This window comes from Castor canadensis, chromosome 17 (genome assembly GCF_047511655.1).
Source record: "Castor canadensis chromosome 17, mCasCan1.hap1v2, whole genome shotgun sequence".
Lineage (NCBI taxonomy): Eukaryota > Metazoa > Chordata > Mammalia > Rodentia > Castoridae > Castor > Castor canadensis.
In genome coordinates, this window is record NC_133402.1 from 46,324,348 (window position 1) to 46,340,240 (window position 15,893).

At 48.1% G+C, this 15,893-nt stretch overlaps 1 protein-coding gene across 1 annotated transcript in view; it reads left to right on the plus strand.

Annotated features, from left to right (window-relative positions):
• Positions 1-3,344, plus strand: part of Lars2 (leucyl-tRNA synthetase 2, mitochondrial) — a 136,218-nt gene extending 132,874 nt beyond the window's left edge. The window contains exon 21 of the mRNA XM_074059886.1: positions 1,171-3,344. Coding sequence (XP_073915987.1) covers positions 1,171-1,350 — 180 coding nt within the window. The 3' untranslated portion in view covers positions 1,351-3,344. The remainder of the gene's footprint in view (positions 1-1,170) is intronic.
• Positions 3,345-15,893: the final 12,549 nt, after the last annotated feature.

Consider the following 15,893-nt stretch of genomic DNA (forward strand, 5'->3'; position numbering starts at 1 on the left):
CCGGGCCTGCTCACCCTACCCAGAACCCCCACTGTAGGTGGAAGCCCAGAGGTCTTGCCATGGGTTTACTTCCACAGGAAAAAGTGAGCAGACACAGGAGGATTGGCATGTGACTCACTGACAAGGGTACCCCCAAGATTTTGAAAAGAGTACAGTTTTTGGGTGGCAGATGAGAGTTCTTCTCCAATGGCTCAGAGCCACAAAGACAGAGGACCACAGTCTCTCACAAACTTCAGAACAGATTCTAAAACCTCGACTCATGGAGGCTCACTTTTTTAAAATAATATTTCACACTCTGGTAGGACACAGTGGTTTTTGTAGGTTAACGCAAATAGTGGATGTGCTGCTAAGTTCTATTAAAAAAAGAAAAAGCAAAGCAGGTGATTCAGAGCCATGCCACAGTGTGCTGTGTTTGAAACTTGAGAATTGTCTCTAGTCACTTTTCATGTATAATGACAATATTTTTCCAAGTGAAAACCAAGAGCATTTTAGAGCGATGTGAGTGTGGAGTGGGAGCAGTGGAATGGAGAGTTTTGAAGCAAGGCTGTGAGGACAGAGGCTTTCTGAGCCACTCACTCCCTTTCCCCAGCAACATGGCGGTTCTCGTGTGATGTGACAGTTGTCCTGATTGAGGACATCTGGGTTGCCCCCAGATGACTGCAGCCACGCTGACTGGTCCATTTTAAGCCAGAACACTTAATATGTTAATATGACACAATGTGGGTCTAATTTCTGAGTCATCGCCCTTGAGCGCCCCCTTCTGGAGCCAGTCATCAGAAAGAGGTTGGCCTGCCTGAGATCCTGGTAAAATCCAAGGGGATAGCGCACTCCCTCTCCTGCGTCTCATGCTAAGGATTTTTGATATGACTTCCACCCTGGCTGTGTTGAGCAGCTGTATCCAGGAAATGCATAGTAGTCCTCACTCTTCATGTGAGCACTCACGCAAAGCCCCTTATTTGTCTGTCTGTCTGTCTGTCTCTTCCTCTCAGCGGGGGCATTAATCCTATCTGTCTCATTGGAGAGTTTCCTCTTGGGAGGCTACCAACTGGCTTCCTCCTGACCTCCACTTCCTTCTCCAAACCAGCACAGCAGCTCTGCTGGCAGGCAGTGGGGATTGGTACTGAGCTGCCTGCCACTCTGAGGACACTCCTCAATGTTTTTTCTTTGCAGATCAACAACAAAGCCTGTGGCAAGGTCCCCGTGCCCCAGCAAGTCGCCCGGGACCAGGACAAAGTCCACGAACTTGTTCTCCAGAGTGAGCTGGGGGTCAGATTGTTGCAGGGGAGAAGCATCAAGAAGGCCTTCTTGTCCCCCAGGACTGCCCTCATCAACTTCCTGATACAAGAGTGACTGCAAGGAGGCTGTGGCTGCACAGGGCCTCCAAGAAACCTCCTTCCAGGCGAAGGAGGTGAAGGGAAGGAGTCTGCCAGCCCTAGGAAAGGGAAAAGACATTGGCCTTCTCACCAGGACAGACTGGAGTCAATGAGCATGCATGTGTGCCATGGTCTGGTGCAAGAGACAGGGTGGACGTGAGCAAAGGAGGAATAAGGGGAAGGGTATGCAGCCATTCCTTGCTCCCCACTCCCATTTCAAGGTGGAGGAAGCCATCTGACCCTATATGAAGTCAGAGTGCTGCTGGGTGGGGGAAGAAAGAAGCAAGTGAGAGCTCTTGAGCAGCCCAGGGCCTCTGGATCCTAGCGATGGCTCTGAGTGACGTGCTTCTTTGGACTCAGGCAGCACCGAGGAGCCTTACAGCTTGGGAGCCATAGCTGAACTTCCCAATGCCTTAACTGCTCTCCTGGCTAGGTAAAGAAGCCATTCAGGTCACATTCAAGTGTCCAGTGTGTGGAATTGGGCACTGGGACCTTCAGAAGTTTCTCTGGCACCAGGTGTGGTGGTGCATTCTGTAATCCCGGCACTGGGAAGCAGGTTCTCAAGTTCACAAGGCCAACCTGGGCTACATAGCAAGACCCTGTCTCAAAAACTAAACAAAATGAAGAGAAAAAAGAAAAGAAAAAACTCAGTGAGAGAGCATTAGAGAGAAGCTGCTCTGAATGTAAAGGCCAGCAGTGCTGGTCCCTCTACTCATATCCCCAGGGCTCCTCAGCTGTGTCACACTGGCCTCTTCCTCCCCCACATCCTAGCTGGGTGGCCTGCTGTTCCCATCCTGATGCTGACGCACATGCACTCAGGCAGGGCTCCACTTGTGAACTTGAATGAGGAGGCCTGCATCATACCACTACCTAGGGAAGCAGAACTGTGCTCTGCGCTGCTGGTCCCTAACCTCAGAGCCCCACTTCACCCAGAGGGACTCGGGCCCCAGATGTCTCATGTGGGCCCCAGATGGCAATGTTGCCATTGTCTTGGCAGCCCCCAGAGGTGTCGCTGGGAAGAGAAACTTCACCCTAGGGGAATGGACTGTGGTGTTACCTCCTACCTCCCAGCTGCTGGGAAGGTGGCCAGGAGTGGACCCAAATTGTGGGTATATTAGGCAAACCTATGAAGTCAGGAATGAGGTGCTTTTACCAGAACTGGCCATAGCCGGTGGTTAATAATTAATGGGGACAGGGAAACATTTAGTCATTTTATGATGTTAAAAAAGCTATGTTATCTGGTGCCATTATTCTGAAATGGCCTGTGATGTGGTCCCCCCGAAGTTGACAGGTTTTTTTTTTTTTTTTTAGTGTAATAAAATGTTTATCACTTTGGGACATATCTGTGATCTTGAAATAGCCATCATGTTCCAGTTCTAGGAATTAATCAGGAGCAGAGTGAGGTCTTCCATCACCACAGAAGCGCTGGCTGTGTGCCCAGCTCCATGTGGAATGCTACAGGGAGACACGTGTGGGCCTCACGCTCTGGAACTCACTCCACAGGAGACAGCACTGACTCTAGCCCCTTAACATCAGCAGTTAAGTCCTGAGGTCTCATACGTAGCTCCAGCTCAGCACCATGCCTGGTCCCCATGCCCTGAAATTCCAGTTTCATTGGTCTGGGGTATGGCTTGAGCATCAATTATCTTAAAATCTCTTCAAGTGGGGCTGAGACGTAACTCAGCAGCAGAGTGTGTGCCTAACATGTAAGAGGCCCTGGGTTCCATCTCAGCCCCACGGAAAACCAAACAAACTCTGCAAGGGCTTCTAATGGATAGCAGAAGCACTGGATTAATTGATGCATTTGAGCCATCCTCTCAAATTAGGATGAGTCCTTCCTCTCCCTAATCTTCAGCTTAAATGGGGTCAGTGGCCCAACACCAAGATGTGATGAAGTGGAGCTAGGAAAGACAAGGACCAGGAGGGAAGGTAGGGGCCAGAACTCTAGAGCACATATTAAGAGGTTCACACAGGATCTCATTATGTATAGGGACAAATGTGGATTAAATATAAGTGAATGAGAAGATTTGGCACATAGGGGAGGAGTGTTTTTGCTTGATTGTCCTGTTTTTCCCTCTGGTAAACTAAGTGGTCTTAAGAGACAGGGTAGGAAGCCCTGTATTTGCACGTTATCTGGCCAGAGCAGTAAAGTCTCAAGGCTACTTGCCTGACCAGCTAGCAGAAACCGGTATGGCTTTGGATAAAACTGTTGAAAGCAAGCGCTCGCTGGTACTTACTAGGAGGTAGTACATGGTGGGATAATTGGACAGAAGCCTCCTCCCTGTGGGGGAGTGGATGGGATGGGAATGACCTCAGCCATTTATCGGCTGCCTGGATTCAGTCAAAAACTGAACTTGGTTTGTTCACATGCATTACCTCATTTAGTTTCCACAAAAATCCCATGGGGAAGGGATTGTTCTCATAACTATGAAGACAGGCTTTGAGGTTCAGTAATTTTCTCCATTTTCACAGCTAACAGGTAGAAGAGCCAGGATCAAAACCCACTTCTTCTGGCTTCCACTTAATGCTACCCTGCCATATGTTCCTGGATCCCTCACCTAATTGCCCATCTTGCTTGATGTATGGCAATCAGGTGAAGTGTGGACCAAAGTCATTTTTGTTTCTTTGTTTTTTGATGGTTACTGGGGTTTGAACTCAGGGCCTTGAGCTTCCTGGGCAAACACTCTACCACTTTTGCCAGGCCAACCTCAGACCATGATCTTCCTACCTCCACTTCCTGAATAGCTGGGATTACAAGTGTGCATTTTGAAGGGAGTCTGACTGGGGCTCCCCTTCTGGAAAGTTTTCACTCTATAAATCCTGGAAAGCATAGAAGCAGAGCCCTTTCTGCAGGTGGTGACTGAGAGGCCAAGGGCCTAGGTTGGTTCCAGAGGGCTTGGGGTTACCCAGGCTCATGGGCAGATGTCAAGGTCATTTCTGTGTTGGAAATGAGTAAAGAGAGTTTGTGCACAAGGTGTCTGGTGGACACCGCCACACTAGAAGTCTGCCAAAGAAAGCAAAACTGATCTTCAAGACTAAATCAGTACATGAGCTGGCAGAGGCCTTCCTTATCCCAGCTGGAACACAGGCCTTCAGGGAGCTGGTCAAGAAAAGTCAGTGAAAGACGAGCCAGCAAGGGACACCCTCACCTCCAGTGCCGAAACGAGGGTCTCACACATGTGGGCAAGTGCTCTACTACTTGACCAACATCTCTAGCCTAAAAGACATTTTGGCTTTTGGGAGATGAGGGTAGGGGTTGGCAGTACTTGAGTTTGAACTCGGGACCTTCTGCTTATTGGCCAAGCGTTCTATCACTTGAGCCACACCTCCAGCCCCCAAAAGACATTTAAAAAAAAAAATGTAGCCAGGTGCCAGTAGCTCATGCCTGTAGTTCTAGCTGATCAGGAAGATCGCAGTTTAAAGCTAGCCTGAGCAGGTAGTTTGCAAGACCCTATCTTGAAAAAAACCTTCACAAAAAAAGGGCCGATGAAGTGACTCGAGTGAAAGAGTGCCTGCCTAGCCAGTGTGAGGCCTTGAGTTCAAACCCCAGGACTGCAACAACAACAAAATATATATATATAAAACATGGAAATTTTTTCATGACTAAAACAAGATATGGTTAGAGGTGTGGCTCAAGTGATAGAGTGGCTGCTTACATGCACAAAGTCCTGAGTTCAAGCCCCAGTCCCACCCCACTCCCTCCCAAAAAAAGACAAGATACATAAACAGTGTGCTCTGAACCATATTTTTTTTTAATGAAGGAAATTTGCCCACAGATGACTGGATGAGGGTCCTATGAATTATTTTTTCCTTCTGTTTACTTTCTGCATTTTCTAATTTTTATTGGTCATGACATATTTTGATAATGGAGAAAACATCAAAATATACAATGTTAGCTGGGCATGGTGGCACATGGCTGTGATCCCAGCACTCAGGAGGCTGAAGCAGGAAGATTGAGAGTTTGAGGCTACACAGTGAGATCCTGTCTCAAGAAACAAGAAGTACAAGGTTGAGAAGACTGAAACAAGCTGAGAACCTGTTCCCCTTGGCTTTTCTCTTTTTCTCTTGGTTGGGATGTCCAGTTGCCTAGGAGGATGTGCCCAGTTGGGGAAACCATCCTTTGCTTGGGTGTGGAATCCGAAGAAACACAAAATATCCTGGGAAGTTAGCATTTGCACAGTCTGAGCAGGCAAGAGTCTCCTCCTGTCCTAGCCCTTGGCTCTTGCAGCCTTGGAGACAGAACAACTGAAGGCAGCACTCCTCCAATGGGGCTTTCCTACTGACACAGACAAGACTGAATGAGACCAGACAGAAAACAACTAGCATTCCCTTTTGTAGGTGTCAAAACTGACGCCAAGAAGCTGTGATTTGCTGGAAACACAGGGTTATCTTGACCCACTCTCTGTACATCCCACTCTGAGCATCTCTCCCCACATTTTACAAAGCCTGGTGCTGCCTCCAGGCAAAAGTTGCACAGGAGTTAAGTGTTTGTTAACCTGGTGGGGTGGCTGATCGGGGCCTGCCACACCCTGCACAGAGGTCATGGAAAGGCAAAGGAGTGGGTGAGATGGGAAGAGCTCACACGCGCCTGTTTTCCTGTGAGAAGAGCCAGTGGAAAACAGCTGCTTTGTGGGCTGGGTCCTTGCCTGACACTTAGAGGGCGGGCAGCCAAAGGCTCCCATCAGGCTGATGAGTTTGGAGAATGGAATCTGGGGTGACCAACAGTGAGCAAGTGGGGATCCCCCAGGGAAGGTAGCGGGTGGTGACAGTGCTGGCAGGGCACCCAAGGACAAAAGCCTCAGACCCAAAATCCAGGCCCCCATCACCCACCCTAGGCTGCCCATTAGGGAGGAAAGGAGGGAGGGAGGCGCAGAGTTAATGAGGCCCTGGAGGAAAGGAGGTGCCCAGGCCTGTTGGAGCCCAACACCTATGACTCATATCCCTTGCCTTAAGCCCTGAATTTGAATTCCAGCTCTTGCTCGGCCTCTGAGAAAGCATGTCCGTGCCAGACACCAGTATGTCAGACCTGTGGTCTGTGATTCCCCCAGCCATCAGCAACAGCAGTGCTAACTAACGTCGTTCTTGAGGACTCATGTACCAGGCCCAAGACCACACACGAGAAGATGGAAGAGCCATGACCCCAACCCTGCTCCCCACTTTCTTCCCAAAGACCTTTTCGAAGCCAGCCTTCATGCCTCCTGGATTTCCCAAGACAGTCCTGATTTCTAGGTTTCTCTGCAGTTGGCCCCAAACTCCTCTAGAACCTGCTAAGACGTCACTTCCTGACCTGGGCCTGGGAAGCCTGGTCACAGTCAATGTGCACTGACTGAGGTCACCCTGGGGTTCTGAGCATATGATTCGGTGTGGACCTGGGCTCCCTCTAACCTGGGATGGACCAGGTTGGGAGCCATTACCTCTAGCACCAGCTAGAGGAGCCTCCTTTGGGCACCAGACAGGGACCTAGAAGTCACAAAATCACTTTTGCCTAGTTCTACCTACAGCTAGTAAACACCCATGGAAGAGGGAGGCTGGAAGTATTCAGTCTGTGAGCAGAAGACTTCCAAATTCTTTGTGTCCCGTGGGAAGAATCCATCGCAGGACACGTGGGTGTAAATGGAGTTTATTAAAAGTTAGGGAAGGGAAATACAAAGGGGAGCGTGGTGGGGCGCAGGCAGAGTCTTCCGGCAGAGAGAGGGTGCTTTTCTTTTTAACTTACACTAATCTATGGGAAGGGAGGAACCAGGTGATTCCCACCTAATAATGAGTGGGGAGGGGCGTAGCAGTTCCCAGACAGGTGCGAGTGGTCTGTGCCTGTCCTGGGCAACATACATACAAGTTCTGAAATTTTCCCTACTTCTGGCCTACCTCAGAAGGGCTGCAAGGGCCTTCCGCAGTTCATCCAGAGGCTCCCCCAGGCCATCCCTGCCACAAACAATAGGAGGCCCATCTGGGATTCATGAAGAAGGCCTGTCCTCAGAGTTGAAAGAAGGGATCCCATTCCTCAGGCACTGTTGCAGGGGTGGAGTGGGAAGGAATGTGTGGGACCTGCAGAGGAAGCAGGCCACCCAGGGGTGATGTCACTCACTGGGTAGAGGCAAATCCTTTCCACTAGAAAGGACAAGATAGGTCAGGGGAGCTTGCCAGGTGGCCTCCAGAGTAGGACTCTGGCCAGTGGGAAGTTACAAAAGCAGCCACTGCAGATAGACACAGGCTGAGAGCAGGGCTGCGGGAACATATGATAATCTATGTGTCCATTGATTATCAGCTAACTCTCAGTCATTTAAATTAACTACAGACATCTTAGTCATCAGCACACCTCTGGGTGCCAGCTCCTGTTTGAGTCACCAGTTAGGTCATTATTACCTCTGACTCCTTAACTGTGCACTAATACCTAGAGGTCTGCTCATGTCCTGATTGTCCACAAGTCATCTCCAGCAATAAAAATGTCTTCATCACCAGAACTGATACTCAACATACTATAACAGATAAATCCCCAAATTCAGCATCCAGCACAGCAAACGCTATTTCTCTCTCCCTGAAGTCTAATCCTCAGGGAAAGGGAACAAGGGAGGAGGGTCTATTCCATTCACATTTCGTGTCTTGGAGGTTCCAGGGTCACAGAGGAGCCATCTTCAGCTCTGGGCTTTTGAGGTTGCCCAGGACATCAGAGCAGCCTGCAGGGCTGGGGAGAGACGTGGAGAGTCATAGGAGGGTGCCATACTGCACTCTGCCCACTTCCTCTAGCCAATCCTCAGTCCTTTGGCCTCAGCCCATTGCAAGGAGCTGTCAGCCTCTTCCAGCATCAGCTGTCAGAGGGAAGAGGAACCCAGAGTTTGGTGGGCAGCTATCTGTCTCTGCTATGTGACCAGACCTTGTTTTCAACCTTGTCTTTGTACTTCTTAGTTATTTTCTAAATATCCCATGTGATGCCACCTGAGTGACAGCTGTGTACCTTCTAAATCTGACCATTGCTAACTCTAGGTCTAAAATAGCTGTATAATTACAGACTCCGTTGCCTGCCCAGTGGGTGCCCGCCCTGCCATTGGCCTGGACTCCGGTCTTCACTCTACAGAGCTTCTGTGCAGCTTCATAAAATACCAGTCTGATGCCAGAGTTCTTTCACTGCTCCCAATTCTTCCCATCTCTTCTGTAAGACTCACACATTGGTTTGTGGAGCTGGTGCGAGTGTTGTTGACTTAGGGGATGTTAGGACATTTTGAGAGGTAGAGAAAAGCAGGCTTCCCAGATGCCCTACAGGAAAACTGAGAAATTCCTTAGGTTCCTGCTCTGAAGGGTCAGGGATGCTCTGTTCATTCAGGGTGGAAAGGGAACACTTCCCTGGTCCTCACTGGGTTCTAATCCTGGAAGACTTTGACCTCACCCCACCCCCGCACATACACAGCACACTACACACCATACACACACACACACACACACACCCCACATGTAAACACAATACCCCACATACACACACACACGCTATCTATCCCACACACCATGCTAAAAGCCGGCTTTGGGGGAAGGTACCTGCTGATTTATTTTCATCTAAAGGAACACGCCTCACACCACATGACTGCGGAGGTGTGGGGAGGGCAATTTAGTCTTGAGAATTAGTCAGTCACAGCTGTCAGGGAAGTGCCCAGCCCAGGGCCCAGGTAGATGCTCACATGTGCTCAGACAAGACACCACCTGCAGCGTCCACGCAGGTGCTCCCCTCCTCTGACAGCGTGGCGTGAGCGATCACCCCACTGCTGGGAGGGACCATTGTAGCCTGAGTGTTACCTTCTTGCCAGTTAGAGCTGAGGACTGGGTTGAGGTGTGAGAGAGGAAAGGCAAATCCAGGAGCACTGCCAGTGAATGGCCATGGCGGAGGGAGCCAGACCAAGATGTCCACCCCATTTCCAGGACAGCAGGGACTACCCTGGAGTATAGAAGGCTCATCCAGAGGGCACAGGTCCTACAACCGAGGTGGCCAGATGTGAAGAGGTCACTGTGTGCCTTGAGCCACCCCACCTGAACCTGGTTTGAATCCTCATGAGTTGAGACTCTCAGGATCTCAGGGTAAAACAGATCGTGAACTTGTCCAATCCAACAGGGCCAGCACTGAGATGTGGCCAGTCAGAGGCGGGGGGGTTAGCCAGAGTGTGTCTCACCCAGGGGACAGCGTGGTAGAAGGCAGGAGGAGAGAGGTCAGGCCTCTGTTTCCTGCTGTGTGTGCTGAAGGACCCTGAGGCTTGACCCCAGAGGCCCTTAGAAGATGAAGACTTCAAGCCCAGAGATGCTCAAACCCTCCCAGACCCTCGTGCATGCAAACTGCCCACCTCAAGCAGAACAAAGCACCTTTTTCAGAAGTGGCTGGGGAAAGTCATGCAGCCTATTGTTGCAATAGTCGCGCTGCAGGGGGAGGGTGAAGGCCCCACAGCTGGCCGCTCAATTGTTGGGAGCACAGATTTCCAACATGGAGCCTGCAGGGCCAACCTGCCTCCCCACACTGGTTCACCTGTCTCACCAGTACTGAGATGCACAGTTCTCTGCAGTCTAGCAGGGTACATTCTTCTTCTTTATATATATATGTATTTGTAGTGCTGGGGATTGAACCCAGTGCCTCATAAATGCTAAGCAAGCACTCTACTACTCTACTACTTGAGCCATGCCCCCAGCCCCAGGACACATTCCTAAATGCAATGGATGGTTGTGACATGGATATCACTGAAATTTTGCACAGTAGATACCAGCAACTTGGAAGAAAATTCAAGAAACGGTAATGGAGCACCATTTTGGAAAAATGTCACAGCCTCAAGATGTCACAGAGGATGAAAGTGTGGAGAGTAGAGACACCACACTCTGTATAAAAATGATTCAGGGGCTGGAGACATGGTCAAGTGGTAGACCCCCTGCCTAGCAAACACAAGGCCCTGAGTTCAAAACCCTTGTACCATAAAAGAAGTGATTCAAAAGAGTGAGGTTCTGAATGGGAACCAAGCCTTAACCAAGTCCTTATACTTACAGCTTCCTTTCTATGTATGTGCCTGAGTGATAGACGAGAAAATTGATCTAAATGAGTCTGAAAGACATATTTCATTAAGTATAAAATTAAAAAGCTAAATAAGAAAGCACTGTGCCATTGCTTAATGGCATTTTTTGTGGTATGTGCAGTCTGAAATCAGAGAGCTTTTTCATTTGATGAACTAGGCGTCATTATCCTTGTAAGTCTACTTGATACCTTGAGTTAACTCTAACAGTACTGGGATCACCCAGGTGCCCGTTTTCCTCACCGTTCTCCGAGGGCTGAGAGGTAGCCAGGTTGAATTTTGAGTCCAGCACAATGCACAGTAGGGCAGCTTGGTCGCGCCCTGATGGCCAGTGGGTTTGGGCCGTGGTGTGTTCTCATATACGATAGAGCTTTGGCATTCTCGGTTATCTGGTTCCAAGGAGGTCGCCACGGAGGAAAAACCGCGTGCTCAGGGCGCCAGCGGTCCCCTCTGTGCTGCGGGATGCCTGATGCGTTATCTCCCGCAAAGCGCTGGACTTCCAGGGCTGACTGGGAGCGTCTCCCTAGCAACTGAGCTGCCTAATGCATGCGAGAGAATTTAACGTTTTTTTTTTGAAATTTTTCATTTCGAATTCTTCATTTATTTAATTAGACCATGCTTGGTCACAATCCATGAATTAGGTGGTCTCCTATACCAGCCACAAAGGTACCTGCACATTTCTTTTTCTGGGCGGGTGGAAAGAGTTTGAAATTCCTCTTCGGCAGGGCCGCTGGTACGGTTGTGTAGGTTGGACGCTACGCAAAGGTGCCTGGTCATGGGGACTGGTGGAGCTGAAATGGGTGCCTGTGGGACTGTGATGCCCACAGCGGACAGCAGTTCTCATTTGAGGGTGCTCAGAAGAGTGATTCCTGAGCCCCTAAGCAAAACTCTACCTGCAGGTAGAGGTGAGGCACCTCCAGAACAACAGGTCCAAATTTCAGAAGTGATGCCAAGGGTCAAGAAATGGTTACAGACTTTTGGATGAAGCTTGACAACGCAGGGCAAATTCTGATTCTGATTCTGACCTTAAATGGACTCTGTGACCTTTAGTAAGTTACTCAACATGGCTGAGATTTTGATTTCTTTCATTACAAAGTTGAGCCAACTAGTGAGTGGGGTGGGTGTCCTGAGAGGAAGAGTGGGTGAATGTCGTTTGAGGACAGTTTGTCAGCTGAAAACTGCTGGGCAGTCTTAAATGCCAGCCTCCCCATGGTGTGGTCTCCTGCTAGACCTTTCACCTCAGCCCTGCGCCGGCCCCTCTGCTCAAGCTGCACCAGATCAGTTTGATGGCTGGAAGTTGGTCATGGAGACACAACAACCCTTGTTAAAAATAGTCCCTGTGTGTTTTAAAGACTTGATGGCCAAGCGCTGGGCTGACCTCACGTTAGAGGGCCACCAGAGCGGGAGCTTTGCGCAACAGGCCACAGGGAGACATCTGGGAGAAGGAGTGAGGAAGCGGCTGGAGGAAGCCTGGGGTTATTTTAAGACAGAGAAAGAGAGCACTGAGGGAGCACACTGTGCTCAGTAATGGCACTCAGCAGTCTCTGCCTCTGCCTGGACAGTCCCCTGAGGCAGGAGTGAAAGGGAACTGAGCCTTTTGGGTAGGTAAAATCCTGGGTCAGGGCCCAAGGGAGAGGGGTGGAGGCAACCAAACGTTCAGACCAAATACACCCTGTTGGCAGAACTGGTGGTTCTGGCCCCTCATTCTGGATGCAGACCAGAAAGAATGACCTTCCTTGGGCATCTGAAAGCTACTGGACATTGGAACAAAGCAGAGGTTGGTAAACCATGATCTGGGGGCCAGATCTGCCCTGCTACTTGTTTGTGTCAGGGAAGATTTGTTGGAACACCACCGTGCCCAGTTGTCTATCCACAGTGGCACAGAGCTGAGTGGTTGTGACAGAAACTCTGTGCATGACAAAATCTCAAATATATATGTGTGTATATCCAATACCTAGGGAGACTTGTTTGCTTATTTTACTCTTCATGGGGAAAGGGCAGGAGGCAAGGGAGTAGGGGATATGAATGGGTCCCCAAAGAGGCTATATTCTGGGACAAAGTTCCCCTGGCTCTTTGTGTGGTCACTGTCTTTCCCACAAGTGAATCCTTTGGAAGATCCAGTCTTAGGCAGACAGCAGAACCTAAGAGCAAGCCCTTCCTGTGTTTGAGGAGAGAAGGAGAGGCAAGGGACCGGGCAGGAGGTCAGAAAGACCCTCCTTCTCCTTTAGTTCAAAGCATATAGCATGCCAAAGCACCACACTTTGGGGTACTGTTTTCTGAGCCCCAACATGGGTCACAACTTGGGTTGAGTATCCTATCTGGTGACCTGCTGCAAAGTTTTAACCTGGTCAAGCCTCAGTTTCCATATCTGTGAAATCAAGAGGAAATAACTCTTTTTTACACAGTCATCAGTATTGAGCAGCTAATGTACTTATATCTCTTTGCCATATTTTTGTTATTTTTTTTTCTTTTACTCATATGTGCATACAATGTTTGGGTCATTTCTCCTCCCTTCCCCCCATCCCTCTCTCTCCCCTCCCCACCCCCCTCGCTACCCGGCAGAAACTATTTTGCCCTTATCTCTAATTTTGTTGCAGAGAGAGTATAAGCAATAATAGGAAGGAACAAGGGTTTTTGCTGGTTGAGATAAAGATAGCTATACAGGGAGTTGACTCATTGATTTCCTGTGCATGTGTGTTACCTTCCAGGTTAATTCTTTTTGATCTAACCTTTTCTCTAGTTCCTGGTCCCATTTTCCTATTGGCCTCAGTTGCTTTAAAGTATCTGCTTTAGTTTCTCTGCATTGAGGTCAACATGATAAAGCGAGAGCACACGAGGGAGGTATGAGGATAGGTAAGACACCCAAAAAACTAGATAGCTTTTATGTTTTGTTTTGTTTTTTGAGACGGGATCTCAGTAGGTAGCCCAGGCTGGCCTGCAACTCTCGATCTCCTGCCTCAGCATCTTAAGTACTGGGATTACAGGCAGGAACTACCATGGCTGGCTCTTTGTCATATTTGAAGGGTTATTTTAGACATCATGACATGTAACCTTAACTTTTGATATCTTTCATGAGTTAATATTATGCCATTTCATGAACACAATGTAAAAATCGGAACTTTTTTTTGAGACAAGGTCTTGCTGTGTAACCCATGCTGGTCTTGAACTTAAGATCCTCCTGGTTCAGTCTCCTGAATGCTGAGATTCAAGTATGCACAATGATACCCGGCTAAAACTGAACCATCCTTACACAGTATCCCCTCGTGTCTTTTGACTTATTGTCTATGTAGGTCATACAACCCGCATAAATTGCTTATTGTTTTTTCTTTAAACAGCCAAGAGTCTTTATAGAAATTTTAAAAAGAAAAAAAAATAGTCTTTGTTTATTTCCCAAATACTAACCATTTCTTCCTATAGTTCTGACCTTCAATCTGAAATAATTCCCTTTATCTTAAAGAATTTGAACTGGATTTTGAACTTAGGACCTCACACTTACTAGGCAGACATTCTGTCACTTGAGCTAAACCCTTGGCCCTTTTTGCTTCAGGTATTTTTGAGGTAGGGTCTGGGTTTTGCCCAGGGCAGCCCAGGACCAAGATCCTCCTACTTAGGCCTCTTGAGTAGGTGGAGTTACAGGCACATGCCCTCATGCCTGGTCTAGAATTTTCTTCAATGTTTCTGAAAATGGGTTCTGGCAGTAAGTTCTCTTGGTTTTTTTTTTTGTCTGAAAAACACTTTTTCTATATTTTCAGTAGAGAGAGACTTTTCTTTTGGCATTTTAGATGTTATTCCATTGGCTTTTTGCCTCCATTACTGCAGATGAAAATTAGCTGTCATCTTTTTCTTGCTCCATTGAAGATTGTGTCTTCTGTCCTTTGGCAACTTTTAAGATTTTCTCTTTAACTCTGAATGTCAGTAGTTTAACTAACATGTGCCTTAATGTAGGTTTTTTCCCCTCATATTAATACTGATTGGGGGTCATGGGATTTGAGTCCATGGGTTGATTTCGGGGTTTTGTTTGTGTGTGTGTGTGGTACTGGTATTTGAACTCAGGGCCTTGTGCTTGCTGGGCAGGTGTTCTGCTACATGAGCTGCCACACCCCTCACCCTCTTTCATCAGTTTTCAAAACTTCTCATTCATGACATTTCTTCTGCCTCATTTTAATCTCTCTTCGTTCTAGTGTATCACTTTCAATCGTATTAGGCCGTTCGGTGTTTACTTACAGTCCTCTGACACGCTGATATTTATTGTTTTCTTTCTTTGTTTATAGATTCACATGGAGGTGTAAGAAATAATGCAAGTTGAATATGATCAAAGTACTTTATAGTCTTGCATGAAAACAGAACTACATTTAAGAAGGGAGAGATAAAGGGGAAGGAGAGAAGGGATGAATTTGATCGAGGTACATTGTGCATGTGTGGAAGTATCACAGTGAAACCCCTCTGTACAATTAATGCACGTTAATTTGAAAAGGAAAGAATGCAGCTAGCTCTTGTGTACCCTTCACCCTGTTTCCTGATGGTAATGTCTGCAGGACTGTAGGGCAGCATCGCAGCCAGGATACAGATACGGTGGAATCCAGCACTCTTACTCAGGCTTGCCCAGTTTTGCTGGTGTTAATGTGGTGTGTGTGTGTGTGTGTGTGTGTGCACTGTAACCACAGATGCAGGTTTGTGAATGCACTCTCACAGTCAGATTCAGACTGTTCCACCCCTACAAGTGTTCCTCCTGTGGCCTGCTGTACACCCCCCCATCCCTAACTCCTGCAACCACTAACCTGTTCATGTCTATGGCTGCCATTTCAAGAAGGTTATATAAACGGAATTGTACAGCAGGTGACCTTTGACACTGGCCTTTTTCACCCAGCAGAATTCCCTTGAGATTCCTCTTTCTTGAGGAGTTGCATTTACCGGTAGCCAAGTCTGCTTATTCCTGAGTAGTTGAAAGTTTTTTTATTTTTTGACCACTCACCCATGGAAGGACCTCTCCCTTACTTCTAGCTTTGGGTTATTAGCAAGAAAGCTGCTGCAACCTTTCATGAACAGGTTCTTGTATGAATATAAGTTTTCATTTCTCTGGGATAAACACCCAAGGGGGAACGCCCGGCTCACAGGATGAGTGTATATTTACTCTCACATGGGCGTTGTTTTTGTTTTTTCTTGGTGGTTTGTTGGTTGGTTGGTTGGTTTGGAGAAGGGGTTATTTTTGTTTTTAGTTTGTTTTTCAGATAGGATCTTGCTTACTTTGCCTGGGTTGGTCTCAACTGGTGATCTTCCTGCCTCTGCTTCTTGAGTAGTTGGGACTATAGGTGTGTGCCGTCACTCCTGGTTTTGAAGTACACTTCTTCACCAGACTAACCACTGTTCATCCACAAGGCCTTCCCTCCTGGCGGCCTTCCCAGAACACTGGGCTGTTAGGGTCCCTCCTTCATGCTTTGGTCACACTGCTTTAGTATGACCCGGGTGTGAAGTCTCTCCTTTCCCCTTA